This window comes from Tupaia chinensis, unplaced genomic scaffold (assembly GCF_000334495.1).
Source record: "Tupaia chinensis unplaced genomic scaffold, TupChi_1.0 Scaffold000671_2, whole genome shotgun sequence".
Taxonomy (NCBI): domain Eukaryota; kingdom Metazoa; phylum Chordata; class Mammalia; order Scandentia; family Tupaiidae; genus Tupaia; species Tupaia belangeri.
In genome coordinates, this window is record NW_006160194.1 from 1,202,227 (window position 1) to 1,219,304 (window position 17,078).

At 58.6% G+C, this 17,078-nt stretch overlaps 1 protein-coding gene across 13 annotated transcripts in view; it reads left to right on the plus strand.

Moving 5' to 3' along the window:
* Window positions 1-17,078, plus strand: part of KLC1 (kinesin light chain 1) — a 42,161-nt gene that overhangs the window by 7,373 nt on the left and 17,710 nt on the right. For 4 of the 13 annotated variants that reach the window (XM_006160055.2, XM_006160059.2, XM_027776406.1 and 1 more), the window contains exons 3-12: window positions 986-1,064; window positions 1,541-1,766; window positions 3,483-3,570; window positions 4,086-4,187; window positions 5,250-5,423; window positions 5,507-5,606; window positions 8,577-8,626; window positions 8,706-8,773; window positions 9,949-10,057; window positions 16,508-16,669. In XM_006160055.2, coding sequence (XP_006160117.1) covers window positions 986-1,064; window positions 1,541-1,766; window positions 3,483-3,570; window positions 4,086-4,187; window positions 5,250-5,423; window positions 5,507-5,606; window positions 8,577-8,626; window positions 8,706-8,773; window positions 9,949-10,057; window positions 16,508-16,669 — 1,158 coding nt within the window. The remainder of the gene's footprint in view (window positions 1-985; window positions 1,065-1,540; window positions 1,767-3,482; window positions 3,571-4,085; window positions 4,188-5,249; window positions 5,424-5,506; window positions 5,607-8,576; window positions 8,627-8,705; window positions 8,774-9,948; window positions 10,058-16,507; window positions 16,670-17,078) is intronic. The other 9 variants (XM_006160060.2, XM_027776408.1, XM_014592215.1 and 6 more) reach the window with 3 other exon arrangements.

Consider the following 17,078-nt stretch of genomic DNA (forward strand, 5'->3'; position numbering starts at 1 on the left):
ACACACACACACACACACACACAGGGCATAATTTTAGTTGAACATATTGTTGAATAGCATGACTTAAGTTTTAATTCTTTTCATTTTCTTTTTATTTTAAGAAATATTTTATTTAACTTTTATTTATTATTATCATTATTATTTTCCAGTTTGATCAGAGATAGGCAGAGAGAGAAAGAGGAAGTGAGAAAGCAAGCCACCAGTTCTGAGACTTGAACCGTGTCGGCCATGTGGGAGTCCAGCACCTTTAACCACCATCCACTTGCCGGCCCCTGTGGCAGCCTCTTTTACTCCAGTCCAGGGCCTGGGTCAGGACTGCGTGCTCCACATCCCACGTCTCGGAAAAGTCACCATGCAGTTCTGCATACAAACGCATATAGTAAAGTAGCTGGCCGTCTCTGGTCACCCTCCGCTGACAGTCCCAGCCCTTGTCTGTCTTTCACGAGGTCAGTGTCTCGGAGAACACACATTTCCTGCAGGCCACCCCGGCGGGGCCCCGTGTTCAGGCGGTGCAGCTCAGCCGGCCTCTGGGAGCTGTGCCTGCTTACCAGGTGGTCCCTCCAGAATCAGCAGCACTCCTTTTCCCAGACGCCCTGGTTTCTTTCCTGGTCAGGGTCCCGACCGCTTAGACCGCCTCGTCCCTGTCTCTGCCGTCTCTTCAGCCATCCGTAGGGAGATTTTCAGAGGGTGGTCCCATGCCCCGGCCTGTGGGGGCGCAGAGCTGCACAGGGCAGTCTGCTCCTACAGTTCGGGTTCCGAGTGGGGTTTTCCGGTCCCCTCGGACTGAGCACCCCACATGGCGGACACCCCGGGCTCTGAACTGTGGTCCTGGTCTGCGCCGAGCCTAGTCGTGCGAGCCTCCTTAAGTGGGGTGAGCGCGATGGTGGGCGACCTGCTCTGCTGCCTCTTCTTGGGGCTCTGTAAGGCGAGTTTCTGTCCTGGCCTCCGGTGCCACGAGTGAAGCCTGCCCCACGTCTCTTTGTAGGAGGACAGAGACACCGACTCCAACAAAGAGCCTCTGGACGACCTGTTCCCCAATGACGAGGACGAGCCGGGCCAGGGCAGTGAGTGACCCCGTGTGGAGGGGGACAGCGTGCGCCGCCTGCAGGCACAGCTCGGCAGCATGCCTGCTTTTCCTGGAAGAATTTAAGACACTTTTGGTTTTTAAAAGTTGTATTAATTAATAATGTCAGAGGGTGCATGTGCCTGTCAGAGAAGGAGAGAGGGTGAAGGGCGCAGCACCCCGTGGAGCGTGGTCACTCTGCAGCCCCTCCCTCTCCTCCATCCCGGGGTGGGCGCGCATATCCGCTGGTGATGGCAGGGACTCCAGTGGGCATGGGCCGGCCTGAAGCCAGCTTCGTTTGATGGGGTCTGTGGTTTCTTCGGGAAGAGGCCCGCAGTCCTTTTACTGGCCCTTCTTGTGCCAGTGGTACCCCGCCATCCTGTCGCATTGCCGCTATCAGCTGCTTGCCTAGGGGCTGGGGCTGGGGGCTGGGGCGGTGTGGGCGCGGCCCAGAGCCGACCAGCCCCTCTCCTACAGTCCAGCAGCAGCACAGCAGTGCGGCGGCCGCGGCCCAGCAGGGCGGCTACGAGATCCCAGCACGCCTGCGCACGCTGCACAACCTGGTGATCCAGTACGCCTCGCAGGGGCGCTACGAGGTGGCCGTGCCCCTCTGCAAGCAGGCCCTGGAGGACCTGGAGAAGACTTCGGGGCATGACCACCCGGACGTGGCCACCATGCTCAACATCCTGGCCCTGGTGTACAGGCAAGTCGTCCTCAGCTTCCCAGCGGCTCTCCCCGGGCACACTTGTCACCAACACGGACCCAGCACCTGCGACCCCGAGTAGCTACGTGTAGTGGATTTTAAAGAATTATTTTAACTTCATTCATTTACTTATTTTTAATTTTGACCAGAGAGGGATAGAATGAGAGAGAGAGGGGAAGTGAGAAAGCAAGCGCCAGGTCCGAGACTTGGACTGCGGTCGGCCACGAGGGAGTCCACTGCCCTCAGTTACCGCGCCACCTGCCAGCCCCAGTAGCTGTGTGTAGTCATTCCACTTTCCGTCCTCTAGCTGGGCGGCAGCTCACGTACCATGCTCGTAAGAAGGTACACTTTATTCAGCTTTTTATCTGGCTATAATATTGTACAGATGGACGTCTTGGGAAGTTTTGTCCCAGATTTTTTTTTTTTTTAATTTTTTAATTTTATTTATTCATTCATTTATTTTAACTTGACCAGAGAGAGAGAGAATGAGAAAGCAAGCTGCCAGGTCCGGGACTCGAACCGTGGTCAGCAATGTGGGAGTGTCCAGCACCTTAACCACCACGCCACCTGCTGGTCCCACCCAGTTGTTGTTTTTTTTGTTGTTTTTTTGTAATTTGCAGTAGTGTAGGTATGCTTGCCAGAGACAGTGGGAGAGAAAGTTAGAAAGCACCCCTAGGGGATGGCCACGCTGTAGTCCCTTCTCCAGTCTCCTCTCAGGATTTTGGGCACACGCACATGTTCCCCATGTGTCTCTCAAGCTGAGAGGTTCAGGACTCAAACCGCAGTCGCCCGTGTGGGCTCCAGCGGCCTTACCCGTCATGCTCCCAGCTGGTCCTCACTCGGGTTTGAAACGCCTTCTGCAGCACACAGCACACGTTACCTTACGTAGCCCTTGCAGCCACCCGGAGTTAGGTGGTGCACTTGCTCTGTAGGGAGGGAGGCTGGGACTTGGGGAAGTGGCCTGGCGTAGCCAGGACTTACACAGACAGTGACTGGCGGGGTCAGTTCCTGTGACGCCGGCAGACTCTGCTGTGGGCCTAGGTGGCCTCTCCTTATTCTGCATGGGGCAGTGGCACGTGCACGACAGCCCTGGAGCGTCACGACCCTGTGTCCAGCGATCTGGACGCGAGGGCCAGGCTCACAGACTCCGGTCCATTCTAGCTCAGCTGGCCAGCGCATTTGTCTCAGTAAACTTTATCCATCCATTTATTTATTCATTTAAATTTGACCAGAGGGAGAGAGAAGGTGAGAGAGCAAGCCACCAGGCCCAAGACTCGAACTGCAGTTGGCCATGTGGGAGTCCTTAACCACCACTCCACCTGCTGGCCCCATTTGTTATTTTATTAAAATTTGCCACAAGGCACGTACACTTGCCAGAGGTGTAGAGTGGGGTGTGGGGAGAAGCCCCTACCCTGGGGTGGTCACGGTCCCTTCTCCATTTTTCTGTCTCGACGGGATTGTGGACATGTGTGCACACGCCTGGGGTGTTTTTCAAGCCCCCAGGGCTGGAATTCAAGCTGTGGGTGGCCACCTGGGGCCTGGCTGCCTTGACCATTAGGCCACGGGGCCGGCCCACCAGCGCGGTTAGTGGTGGGTCTCCTGGCCATCTCCCAGTGGCTCACTAACCGGAGCGCCCTTACCCCTGTGGTCCCACACGGCACTGCGGCAGGCACAGGAGGCCACACCTGCAGCACTTACGTGTGCTCTGTCACTCAGGGACCAGAACAAGTACAAAGACGCAGCGAACCTCCTGAACGACGCCTTGGCCATCCGTGAGAAGACTCTGGGCAAAGACCACCCCGCGGTTTGTACATGTGCTTCTTTAGTGGTTTGTGTGTGTTTCCCGGCACGTCTTCTGTCCAACTCACTGTGATGTTAAACCCAACAGGGGAGGTAGGAGCTGCCGTCCACTAGAGGGTGCAGGTAGGAGGCCCGCGCAGGGCCCTGCTGGCCTGGGCAGTGCGGCCAGGGTCTGCACCACTCCCAGACGCAGCACCTGCGTAACCCGATCCTCAATCACATCGCATGTACTTCTCTAAATTTTTCTCAAAAATTTATATTCTTATTAAATCGGGCAGATTCACATCCAGATCCGTCCTGGTTGGCTGTGTGGCTTTCAGGGAAATAAAATCAAGGCCCTGTTGTTGATGTTGATTGGTCAGTGCCGGGGTCCTGCAGGGTGACTGTGTAACTCTGCTGCAGGGACAGTGCTCTTCCTTTGAGCGGAGCTCACAGTAGCAGCACACCCTGAGAAGGAGCGGGACGCGTGCATGCCCTCCCGTCTTCCGTCCCGGTCTCAGCAGCTCCCTCTGCCGGCAGGTGGCGGCAACTCTGAACAACCTTGCAGTGCTCTATGGGAAAAGGGGGAAGTACAAAGAAGCAGAGCCACTGTGCAAACGAGCCCTGGAGATCCGCGAGAAGGTATGGGGGCCTCTCGGGGGCCTGGCGCACCGGTGCGGGCGAGCAGGCGTCTCGCCGGGTCTCTTCCGTGTGCTCTCCTGCTCGCCAGCAGGACCACAGGCTGCCAGCTTCGCTTAGTTGGCAGGAACCTAACCGGGGCCCTGGCAGCTCCAGCCACCAGGCACCTGAACCCTGTTCGTGCCCCTGCAGCCGGGCCAGTTTCCTGGGGTCTGAAAGAACCATCTAAGGTTGGTTCAGCCTGGCGAGGCGGGGCAGTAGGGCCTCTGCTGCCGGGCAATGCCCGAGGCTGTAGGGAGGGCTCCAGGCTTGCTTCCGGGGTGGGGGTGGTGCTCGCACACAGTTCCCCTCCACCACTGCTTCGTCCCAGGAGGACTCAGGACAGGCATGCACATGTGCCCGGCGTGTTTTTCAAGCTGCTGGGGCTAGGATCTGAACCACAGACAGCTCTGTGGGATCTGGCTGGCTGGCTGGCTGGCTTTCTTTGTTTAGGTTTTTGCCATAGGGCGTGTGCACTCAGAGTGACCTCAAGAGACAGGGAAATGAGAAATCCTCCCCCAGGGGTGATGGCCATGGTGCAGCCCATTCCCCTCTACTCCCGTCAGGATTCTGGGCGTGCTTACACACGTGCCGGCATGGATCAAGCTACTGGGTCTGGGTTTGAACCGTGGCCAGTCACGTGGGAGTCCAGCACCTTAACCACCATGCCACCTGCTGGCCCCGTTTTTTTCTTTAAAAATGTTTTTTTTTCCCCCAGAGGGTGCATGTACTTGTTAGAAAAGGACTGACGGAGAGAGAGAGCCAATGAACTCTCGAGAGGGGATGGCAACTCCACAGTCCTTTCTCAGTTTCTCTTCTTGGGATTTCGGATACACACATACATGCTTCCAGCTCGTTTTTCAAGCTGCTGGGTCTAGGACTCAAACCATGTGGTCGGTCATGTGGATCCAGCTGCCTTAAGCACTGAGGCACCAGTGTGCCCTGGGAAGAGCATTCCAGCAGTGGGGTGGAGAGCGGGTCGAGTGGTGGCAAAACAAGTGTCCCTGCAACACGGCTCTCCCCCAGGTGTTGGGGAAGGACCACCCTGACGTGGCCAAGCAGCTGAACAACCTGGCCTTGCTGTGCCAGAACCAGGGCAAGTACGAGGAGGTGGAGTACTACTACCAGCGGGCCCTCGAGATCTACCAGACCAAGCTGGGGCCCGACGACCCCAACGTGGCCAAGACCAAGAACAACCTGGTGGGCGTGGGCGCCCCTGTGGGGTGGGGCCTGGCGGGAGCCCGCTGGCGTGGGAGACGCTGACCGCTTCGGTCTGTTTTAAGGCATCCTGCTATCTGAAACAAGGGAAGTTCAAGCAAGCAGAGACACTCTACAAAGAGATCCTCACTCGGGCGCACGAAAGGGAGTTCGGGTCTGTAGACGGTAAGGAGCGCGCTACCTTTTCATTTCGTGAGAAGTTTCTCTCTTCCCCGAGAGAGAGAGACACACACACGCAGAGGCCCCTGACGGGCCTGCCCCAGCCCCCGTGCCTGTGCCCAGGGTGCACTGGGAGATCTAGGGCCACCACCCAGGCCCTTCTGACCCGGCTTCAGCGTCTCAGGCCAGCGTTTTCACTGCCACCGCAGCCGCCATAGCCCTGGTTTGAGTGGCTGCCCTTGTGTCATGCCGTGGGGAGGGACGCCTGGCCGGCTGAGCAGACGACCTGCCTTTTTTGTTTTGTTTTGTTTTGGAGAGCTCTTTGCTGTAGGGCACATGCGCTTGCTAGAAAGACAGAGAGAGACAGAGAGACAGAAAGCGAGAAATCACCCCCCAGGGAGGATGGTCACGCCACAATCCCTTCTCCTCCATTCTCCTCTCGGGATCTTGGGCACGCACGCACACGCACCCAAGCGTGAGTTTAAGCCACTGGGTCCGGGACTCGAACTGTGGTCGACCACATGGGAGTCCAGCGACATAGCCATTACGCTACCTGCTGGTCCCAACCTGCAGTTTTTCTAGCGTGCTCAGTTGCATATCGAATCTGGGCTGCTTTGCTCAACCTGCCAGTCAGGCCCGCCGGTTTCCCCAGCCCCGTGGTCACCGCATGTCTCACGTGCCGGTGTAGCCAGGCGTGACAGTCAGCCTTGGGGTGGGGGCGTTGGCACATGGCCCTGTGTCCTGGAGAGCAGCATGCAGGACCCCACGTGCACACCGCTCGGCTGAGAAGGCTGGTGGGGAGAGGCGTAAGGTTTTTCTTTCTTGGAGAGTTCCTAAAAACACTTTGAAGACTCTTACAAAGGATGCCTCTCCTCTCCCAGTAAACAGGCCAGTAGAGCTGGCTCTGCTGCCTGTGGTTAAGAGGGCTGGGTCCCACGTGGCCAGCTGGGCCCTGGAGGTGTGAAAAGTGTGCTAGGTGTATCTGCGTGCCCTAAATCCCGACACAGGAATATGGGGCAGGGATTGTGGCGTCACGCCCACGGGGGCACTCAGGTGGTGCCGCAGCCTGTGGGGGGTCCAGCAGGAACCCCTTGCCCCCACAGCGTCGCGTGTCTGTAAGCCGTTCCTCTCCGCGGCCGTGTGGCAGGGTGGGCGGATGCTGCCTGGAGCCACATGGCTTAGAGGTTCCCCATCCTGCCTGACAGCACGGCCTCGCCGGTTCTGGGGGCCAGGGTGCAGGCCGCCTCTTAGTGCTGCTTCTCGCAGCTGCTCTGGGCCGCCCTGCGGCTGCTGCACTTCTCTAAGGCAGCGTAGGCTCAGGTGGCTGGGTCCTTGTTAAGGGCAGTTCTCGGGTGCGGGCATCTCTCTTCCACGCGGGCGCGAAGGCCCGGACAGCCAGCCCTCTCCCTGAGCTTCAGCACAACACTGGCATTCTGTATGGAGCCCGGGGACCTGGGTTGGCAGACTCGGGCAGCAAGCTCCCCAGAGGAGTGTTCCGTAGAAGCTGGCAGGCGCAGTGGTTCGGCGTGCTGCGTGGGGAGCTGGACCCCGCCCGGCGGCTGGAGTCCCAGCCTGGGCTGTGAAGAGCATGCTGGATCACGTGTGCGTGTGCCCGAGGTCCTGCGGGCTGGGAGACGGTGGAAGGGTTGCAGAGTGGTCCGCCCCACTAGGGAGTGCTTCCTCTCTCTGCCAAGCACATACACCCTCTGGCAATCTTAATAAAAGAGAAAAAAGAATCTGCTTAGTGAGTATGCCTAAAAGCACGCTAAACACCAGGGTTAGGCATTTACTGGGGGAGATTTTTGCTGTAGGGCGTGTACACTCACCGGAGAGACAGACAGACAGAAAGTGAGAAATCGTTCCCCAGGGGAATGGCCACGCCGCAATCCCCTCTTCTCCTCTCAGGATTTTGGGCATGCGCGCATGTGCACCTGGCGTGAGTTGTAAGCCACTGGGTCTGGGACTTGAACTGGCGTCAATTATGTGGGAGTCCAGTCTGTAACCATTATGCCATCTGCTGGTCCCAGTAAGTTTTTAATGCTATTTGCTCACTCTTTTTTTTTTTTTTTTTTTAATTTGGTTTTAGAGCACACATACTCGCCAGAGAGAGAGAGAATGCTAGGCAGAGTGAGGAAGCACCTCACGGGGGCTGGCCACACCCCCATCCCTTCTCGTCTGTTCCCTTGGGATCTTGGGCACTCACACGCACACGCACCTGGCGTGATTTTTTAAGCCACCAGGGGTCAAGACTCGAACTGTGCGGTTGACCATGTGCGATCCAGCACCTTAACCACTGTGTCACTTGGCTGGCCTTGATTTACTCTTTGACAACACATTTAAAACTCATTCACTCATCCTGTCTGACGTGCTAGCAGTCGTTGATGTGTGAGGTGCCCGACCACAGGCTGGTCGCAGAGGCCAGCAGGTGCGACCTGTTTGCCTGTCCGCAGTCCTGTGTGGTGAGCCAAGTGCTGCACTCAGAACACCACGGATCACTCCGGGCATGTGCTCGTGTGCCCGAAATCCCAAGAGGAGGATAGAGACAGGAGTAGTGTGGCTAGCTATCCCACCAGCGGGTGATTTCTCTCTTTCTGTGTCTCTGGCTCCCCAGGAGCGCATGCGCACTGTAGCAAAATCTGTATTTAAAAACAAAACAAAAACAAAGAAACCACGTGCGCCCAGCATAATTTGCAAGCTGCTGAGTCTAGCGCGGGAACCGCACAGCCAGCCACGTGGAATTCAACTATCTTAACCGCCATGCCACCTGCTGGCCCCATACAACGTGTCCGCAGGGCCAGGTGTGGGCGGCCACAGTTGGCTGGGGTCCAGCCCCATCTGTAGTGCGAACTCTGCGTTGGATGAAGCACATTTAAGAAGGGTCCCACAGGAAGGAAGAGGGTCCCAGCCGGCGAGCCTCGGCGCCCGCCCTGCTCAGGGGCTCCGCTGCACTTGTGTTGACGCTGTTTTCCTCCCCAGATGAGAACAAACCCATTTGGATGCATGCCGAGGAGAGGGAGGAGTGCAAGGTGAGAAGGCGCCGCGCCAAGCTTTGCAGGGCGGGTGCTCGTCCGGCCGTTGCTCACGGGAGGTTTCATTGCCGTTTAGGGAAAGCAGAAGGACGGGGCCCCGTTTGGCGAGTATGGCGGCTGGTACAAGGCCTGCAAGGTGGACAGGTGAGTCGGCCGGGCAGGGGGTGTGCTCCGCAGAACCGCCTGAGGGGGCCCCCGTGGCTGTGAGGCCCCTGGTCTTCCCAGATTCCAGGGGTGACCCACGTGCTCCGGAATCCACCATCTGTCTCGCCCAGGGCAGTGGCGACTGGCCTTCAGCCCCGCCTTGTCCCCTGACAGTTATTGCGGGCTCCCGCTCACCCGCAGAGCCTGGAGACCCTGAGGTGGGCCAAGCTGGGCGCCAGCCCCTGCCCTGCGGCCTCGGCGTCCCTGGGCCGGCTGTCAGGAGCTTTCCCCAGGATGCCCAAAGACACATTCCCTGGGGAGAGTCCTCCTTCCCCTTCCTGCCACCTGCCGGCCCCGGGCAAAGACCTCTTAAAGGACATGTCTGTATTCAGAGGAAGCTGGGTCGTCTGTGACTGCAGTGCTACACTGCCTGCCCCGACTCGTGCACCCTCGGGCTGGGCTGACGGTGTGCTCCACCTTGTGGAGCGGAGGCCGAGCATCTGGTCTGTAGAGGAGAACTGGGGCCTAAGGTTACTGTCCCCATTCTCGCAGGGGGAAGAGCAGGTCCATCTGGAACCTCACTGTCAGTGGGCTGGTGGGCCGAGAGCCTCTGACAGCAGCCCCCCTGACAATGAGCTTCCAGCTGCACCTGCTCTTCCCCCTGGGAGAATGGGGACAGTAACCTTAGGTCCCAGTGCGTCAGCAGCTCAGCCCAGAGCTGCCTGTAGGAGGCGTTGGACTGGCATAGGCCTGGGGCGGTGGACAGACTGTTCAGAATTGTCCAGTTAAGGGGTGGGCTGGTGGCATGGCGTTCAGTCAGCTACATTCCACACGGCCACCTGCATGGTTTACATCCCAGACACGGTGGCTTGAAGATCGAACCAGATGCCTGTGTGTGTGCGCCAAAAATCCTGAAGGGTGGAATGGAGGAGAAGGGATTGTGGTGTGGCCATCTCTCCAGGGGGGACGGGGGGTGCTTTCTTACCCTCTGTCTGTCTCTCTGGGGAGTGCACCTGTCCTCTGGCAAATTGATTTAAAAAGATGTTTTAAAATAACAAGAAGAATTCCAGTTAAGACAAGTGCCACGGAAAGCTCGGCACGTCCTGGCCACATTGTGTGCCTCTGGCCCTCGGGGTGGCCTGCCGTCGCTCACGGTCGCCCACGCTTTCTCACAGCCCGACTGTTACGACCACGCTAAAGAACCTCGGAGCACTTTACAGACGCCAGGGCAAGTTCGAAGCTGCAGAAACGCTAGAAGAAGCTGCCATGAGGTCACGAAAGCAGGTGAGTCAGGTGGATGCCTCACGTTAGCGCAGGAGCGAGGACGGCAGTGATTCTCCAGTGCCGTTCGTGTCGACTGCTTGATTTAAAAGTAGGAAATCTTGGGCCGGCAGGTGGTGTGGTGGTTAGAGGCGCTGGATTCCCACATGGTCGACCATGGTTCGAGTCTCAGACCTGGTGGCTTGCTCTTTTGCTTTTCCTTTCTCTTTCTCTCTCTCTGTCTCTGTCTGGTCAAATTAAATAATAATAATGACGAAATTCAATAAATACGTAATTATTTTTTTAAAAATGTAGGAAATCTTGAATATTTTAGCTTGTACAAACTTTTTAAAAACCACCTTTTTAACCCCCCCCCCCCGCGTCTTCCCTGTTGTGTGGTGAGTGCACACCCCCCCCTGGCAATTAGGGAAGCAAGGGAGGAAAATGAGGGGACACTCACAGAGGGCCAGAGCATCCCAGTAGTCATGTGCCTGAGAGAGGGGCACTAGGTCACGGATGGAGAGGGAGGCAGCGACCCCAGTAAAGAACCGAGCCGCAGGCCCGAGTGGACGGACGCCGTCGGTGCAGGTGACCCACAGGCTCGCGGAGAGACCCTCGGCAATATGAGCTCCCGGGCTGCCAGTGGAGACCACAGTGAGATACGACCTCAGCCCTGGGGAGACGGGGTGACGGACGACAGGACAGCAGAAGAGCCCCAGCCTCGTGGAGCTAAAGCTGAAGCCCTCACTGCTGGTGGGATGTGCAGTGGTGCAGCCACCGTGGAGACAGACAGCCTAGGGCTCGTACCCTCTGGCAGGGCCAGCAGGTGGTATAGTGGTTAAGGCGCTGGACTCCCACATGGTTGACCATGATTCGAGTCCTGGGCCTGGCAGCTTGAAACTTATGCTGGGTGTGTGTATGTGTGTGCCCCAAATCCTGAGAGATGAATGGAGAAGAGATTGAGCCATGCCATCCCCTAGGGGAGATCTCTCTCTCTCTCTCTAGCAAGCACTTGCGCCCTATAGCAAAAGGCTCTGTCTCTAAAACACAAATGGGCTGGCAGGTGGTGTGGTAGCTAAGGGCGCTGGATTCCCACGTGACCAACTGCAGTTCGAGTCCCGGGCCTGGTGCCTTGCTTTCTCACTTTCCTCCCTTCTCTCTCTCTGTCCCTCTCTCATCAAATTAAAATAAATAAGAAATAAAGTTCAATAAAATAATTCTTCAAAAACAAACGGGACAAAACCCTCGGTGCCGGGTGCGAGGGTGTGTGTGCCCAAAGTCCCGAGAGGAACATGGAAGAGAAGGGATTGCGGCGTGGCCATCCCCCGGGGTGATTTCTCGCTTTCTGTCTCTGTCTCTGTCTCTGTCTCTGGTGAGTGCGCACGCCCTACAGCAATCACCTCTCAAGAAGAGTGAGGTGGAACTGGGAACTACCGCCTGACCCGGCTCGCCCACGCTTGGGTGTGGACCCCAGACACTGACCTTGCGCCCTCGGAGCATAGCCTGTCCTTGCTCTAGGTGGTCCTGGGGCACCAGCGTGAGCACTGAGTTTTGGTGACCGCCGCGTCCCTGCGAGGAGACGGTGAGGCTCCCGGGAGCTGCCTTCGTGTGTTTCTGTTTAAAGATGTCCGGTGGGTGCTCTGACCTGTTGACCCTGAAGCCCCACGTCCTGCCCGCGCGGAACTTCCCTGACACGGCTGTGTTCTCCGTGAGTCAGTCACAGCTGCGTGTGAGGGGCCCTGGACGTGCCGGGGAGCCCGGATTCGCGGGGGGTGCTCGCCCGAGTCACTGAACAGGCCAGGCAGTGTGGGCACGTGTTCTCGGAGAGCCGGGACGAGGCGGCTCGGGCTTCCTGCCGTCTGCGAGTGTGCGTTGCTCGGTGCTGGCGTCAGGGGGGCTCTGAGCAGGCGGGCTGCAGGTCCCAGGCAGACGGCGAGCCCTGTGCCCACACCGTGTCCAGCAGCGGCCCCCGCCGCCACGGGGCGGGCCCCGGGGCTCTCAGCCTCTGAGCACTGGCGTGCGGGCACCCTAGAAGGCTGGGGGGAGATGGCAGAGCGGCGGGGCTCGTCGGAGGGCTCGTTCTGTTCCTCTCATAAAGTGAACGTGAACAGGGAGGGGTGAAGGGATGAGAGTGCAGTGTGTCCGTGCCGTGGAAGGTCATCGAGCCGTGCAGACCGTCGCCCACGCGTGCCCTCCCCCGCCGCGCCGGCGCTCCTGTGGCCGTGCAGTGGGGCCTGCGCTGCCGTCAGGAGGCCGACACAGATGGGGTTCGGTTACTAGTTGGGATGTATTAGTTTGAAATCTGTCAAGAACCACTTTTCTTTATCAGCTCGAGGCTTGTCAGCCGAGATACAGCTTAGAGCAGGACAGGAAAAGCGCCTAATCCTTCCCTTTGCACACATCCTCTGGCAATTAAAGAAAGAGGAGAAACTGGCCGATAACCAGATGCGTGCCGGGCGGGGAGGGGCTGTAGAGAGCGTCCTGCTCAGGGAGCTGACGGAAGTGCCGCGGACCCTAAGGCTCAGCGCGTGTGCGTGGTGACACGTGCACAGCTCACCTTTTGAGGGAGGAAGCGTGTGTGGGGGCGAGCGTTGCTGTGTCTCTGCGCAGGTTTACACACACGTGCAGTTTTTGTCCTGCCCCATGCTGGGGTGGAGGGCCGGCGTGGGCCGACGTGGTGGCCGGCTGGCCTTGCAGCTGCCCCTGGGCTGCTCCGGGAGCTCACGCTACAACCAGCTCTTCAGCTGCCCACAGCCACGGCGAAGGTCTGGGTTTGATTCTTGGCATAGCCCAGGAGCCAGGAGCAGTGCCACGTGCCTGTGGTCCCGTCTTCCGTGGAGGCCGAGGCAGGAGGGCTGTGGGTTCAAGGCCAGCATAGGTAACAGATCGGTGTGCTTTTCACAACTCTCATCTCTTTCTTCATGAGAGACAGAGGCCGGCAGCGGGGCATCCCCGGCATGTCCTCGCATCGCGATCCCCACCCGGCGTCTGCTCACCAGGACCGTGGGCTTAGGGAGGTCCCAGGATGTGAGCCCAACCCCTTTCCCATGTGACTCCAGTGCGTGACTGCTGTGCCAGGGCCTGGCCCGTCTTAGTACTTTCGCCTTAAAACTCGCCCCCGAGAGCTTAGAGGAGAGCAGCGCAGGCTGGCCCTGCCTGGACGGGGCCTGCAGCCTCTCTCCATCGGCCCTGTCCTTGGCGCTCCAGCCAGGGCTCCAGACTAGGGGGCTGCTGGGGCACCTTCTCAGGGGCCCCCTGGTGGGCTGGCCGTTGGGATGAGGAGACCGTGGACACAGCCTGGGTCCCCTGTGCTCCCGGTGACATGCTGCGGTGCTGTGCCCCGGGCCACCAGAATGGCAGTGTTTGCCTGGGAACGCCCCCACCAGCTGGGCCGGGGCTGGGCCGGGGACCTGTGCTTCTGGGGTCCAGCGCCCTGGTCTGCGCCGGCACCATAGACACTGGGAGACGCGCCAGCTTCACGAAGCCTGTGTCCAGATCCTGCTCAGTGCGAAACCCTGGGCCTTGGTCATCGGACTGCATGGAGTACACGTGGAGGACGGGCCCCGTCAGGCGCATGTCGCTTCTGTCCTTAAATGTACCAGAGTGGAGTGGAGGGGACTGCGGGTTGGGACCGTCGCAGCCTGCCGTTTGGTGCTGGGTACTGTCAGGTGTGCTGTGGTGCACGTCATCTAACGTGCGGTTCTGGCTTTTTTTGGTAGCAATCTGCTATTTATCTTAGACTGTAGAAACGATGTCAGACAAAAAGCAAATTCGAGCAGTTTTCTTAGTTGAGTTCAAAGGGGTCATAAAGCCATGGGGACAGCGCTTTGGCCCAGGGACTGTGGAGGAGCACATGGCGCTTTCACAAGGGAGCGGGAAGAGAGCCTCGAGGATGAGGAGCGGAGCCGAAGTGACCGGTGGCGCGATCTCTGCAGCTGGCCCTCTTCCCGCTGCACGAGAATGGCCGAAAACCTCATGCTGGCCACTGTGGGGCTCCGGGCCCGACGCAGACCGCAGAGTGCGAACACCGGCGGGGTGCCCCAGAACATTCTTCGGAAGTGCCTCTTCTCTTACTCCCTGTGACAGCAACAGGCCATTTCCCCGTAGGACTGTGACATGCCATGACAAGTGGATTCTAGATGACAGACGGGGACACCAGCTCAGTGGCTGGACCGAGAGGCTCCAAAGCGTTTCCCAAAGCCAAACCTGCACCAAGAAAGGTCGTGGTCACTGTGTGGTGGGCTCTGACCCCTGCAGCCTTCTGACTCCCGGGGAACCGTCACCTGAGAAGTGTGTCGACATCGACCGGACGCACGAGCACCGCGCTGCCTGCAGCTGGCACTGGTCAGCACCCGGCCAGCGCTTCGCAAGGTGAACCGTCCAGGCTACGAAGTGCTGCCTCCTCCACCGCACTCACCTGCCCTCTCGCCAACCGACCACCATGTCTTCAAGCATCCTGACAGCTTTTTTATTTTGAGAGTTTTTTGCTATAGGGTGCATGCGCTTGACAGAAAGTGAGAGACCACTCCCCAGGGGGGTTGGCCATCCCGCAATCCCTTCTCCTCCATTCTCCTCTCGGGATCTTGGGCACGCACGCATGCACACATGCCCGGCGTGAGTTTAAGCCACTGGGTCCAGGACTCGAAGCGTGGTTGGCCATGTGGGAGTCCGTCGCCCTTAACCACCATGCCGCTTGGCGGCCCACCGAGTGTGTGTCAAGCCTCCAGGGCTGGGGCTCAGACTGCAGTTGCCCACGTGGGATCCAGTTCTCTTACGGGGCTATGGGCTGGTCCTGGACTCTTGGCCTGAGTTAGCGAGGCACGCCCGGTTGGTCGCCACCTGCTGACTTGGTGCCCTTGCACCAGAGCTCAAAGCCCGCCCTGCATGAGCGTCTGTCCTGCTCAGACTCAGCTCAACACCAGCCCGGCCTGTTCCTCCTGGTACTTTTTCTTTTCCCCCTTAAATTTTGCCAGAGGGTATGTGCTTGCGGAGACAGAGAAAGGGGGAGAAAACAAGAAGTACCCCCAATGAGGTGGATTGTACACAATCCCCTCCCCTCCACCTTTCCCTCCTTTTGAGATTTTGGGCACACATGTACGTGTGCCTGGCCTGTTTATCAAGCTGCCGCATACGGGGCCTTGAACTCTGCAGTCAGCCATGTGGGATCCAGCCACCTTAACCGCTGTGCTGTGTTAGGTTTCCACTCGAGTCTGGGTGAGGTCAGTGTTGCTGCACTGCCAGCTGCCTGTCCCTTTGTAAAAGTGAAAGTTTGCTCCTAAAAGGTCTTTGGTACTTAGTGGCTAGCGTTTAAAAACATTACATTGAGATGGAAGGACCCTGTGAGTTTCCCACCGTGTGCTTTTTTAGAAGCAGAAACACTAGGGGTGAGTGTAGAAGCGGCCTTCTTCTGGCATCTTCTTAGGAAACTCGCCAAACCTGAAGAGAGGTGGGGCGAGTCTTACATGGCGGACCCGCTGCTCACCACGCAGGTCGCGCTCCGCCCTCCCCACCAGCCACCCAGTGATTCTTGTGTTTTTTTTTTTTTTTGAGAGGTTTTCACTGTAGGGCGTGTGCGCTCGTCAGACAGACAGAGACAGACAGAGAGATAGAAAACGAGAAATCACCCCCTAGGGGGGGATGGTCACGCCGCAATCCCTTCTCCTCCATTCTCCTCTCGGGATCTTGGGCACGCACGCACACGCGCCCGGCGTGAGTTTTAAGCCACTGGGTCCGGGACACAAACCGCGGTTGACTACGTGGGAGTCCATCGACATAGCCATTACGCTAACTGCTGGTCCCTCCAAAAGCATTCTTTAATTTATTATTATTTTCCAGTTTACTGCAAGGCATTCGTGCTCAGTAGAGAGGACTGTGGGGAAGGGACATGGAGCGAGAAAGCAGGCATCAGGCCCAGGACTTGAACCGTGGTCGGTCATGTGGGAGTCCAGTGCTTTAACCACTGTGCCACCTTCTGGCCCCACCAGCAGTTCTTTTCGTTTTGTTTTGTTTTGTTGTACTGCAAGAGGGCGTGTGTTTCAGGAGAGAGAGACAGAGAGATAGAAGAGAGCACCCCCGGTGGGGCGTGGCCATGCTGTGGCATCTTCTCCTTTCCCATATTGTCTGCAGTTTGGACACACACGCACCTGGGATGGTTTCCAAGACTCCAAGGCCAGGCCTTGGACTGGGTGCTTGGCCGTGTGGGATTCGGCTCCAGTAATCACCAGGCCTTAACTTGTTTACGTTTTTTCTGAGGAGCTTGGGATCTCGTATAGCCTCCGCACACCAACCTCCTTCCAGATACTTAGTTTGGCACTGTTACCTGGAGCTTGGTGTTTGCGGTCGGTGGACTTGAGGTCAGAGGTCTCTGAGCACTCCGAAGCCCCTCCCAGAGGAACCGCAGTGTGTCAGCGGGTCTGAGTGGATGCCTGCGCCACCCCGAGAGCTAACGGGCCGCGTTTTCCCCCTGGCTCACAGGGTCTTGACACTGTTCACAAACAGAGGGTGGCCGAAGTGCTCAACGACCCCGAGAGCGCCGAGAAGCGGAGGAGCCGCGAGAGCCTGAACTCGGACGTGGTCAAGTACGAGAGCGGCCCCGATGGCGGCGAGGAAGTGAGTATGAGCGTAGAGTGGAACGGGGTAAGTACCGCGCCCGCCGCCGCCCCCACGGCCGCTTCTGCTGACCCCGCTGCGGCTGTCCGCCCCAGCCGAGAGCCTGCCATGCTGACTGGTGTCCGCTGCTGAAGCTTCCCTAACCCGTGCTGCCCGCCTGGGCTCCGGTGTGCCAGGGCACTAACCCGCTTCTCTAACTCGGCCGGCTCTTCCCTGACGCCACCGACAGGCTGCCCAGACTGACAGGCTGCCCTACAGGGGGACCGAGCTCAGGCGGCCCCTGCCCCTCCAGGCGGCCGCCCAGGGCCGGGACGGCGCCGCTGTGCCCCGCAGGCTGAGCCCCGCAGGCTGAGCCTGGCCTTCACGAGGCCGTCTTTGTGGGCAAGCTGGTGGCGGTGGCCACGGCCCGGCAGGCCGCGGTGCCCGGCCGCCGCAG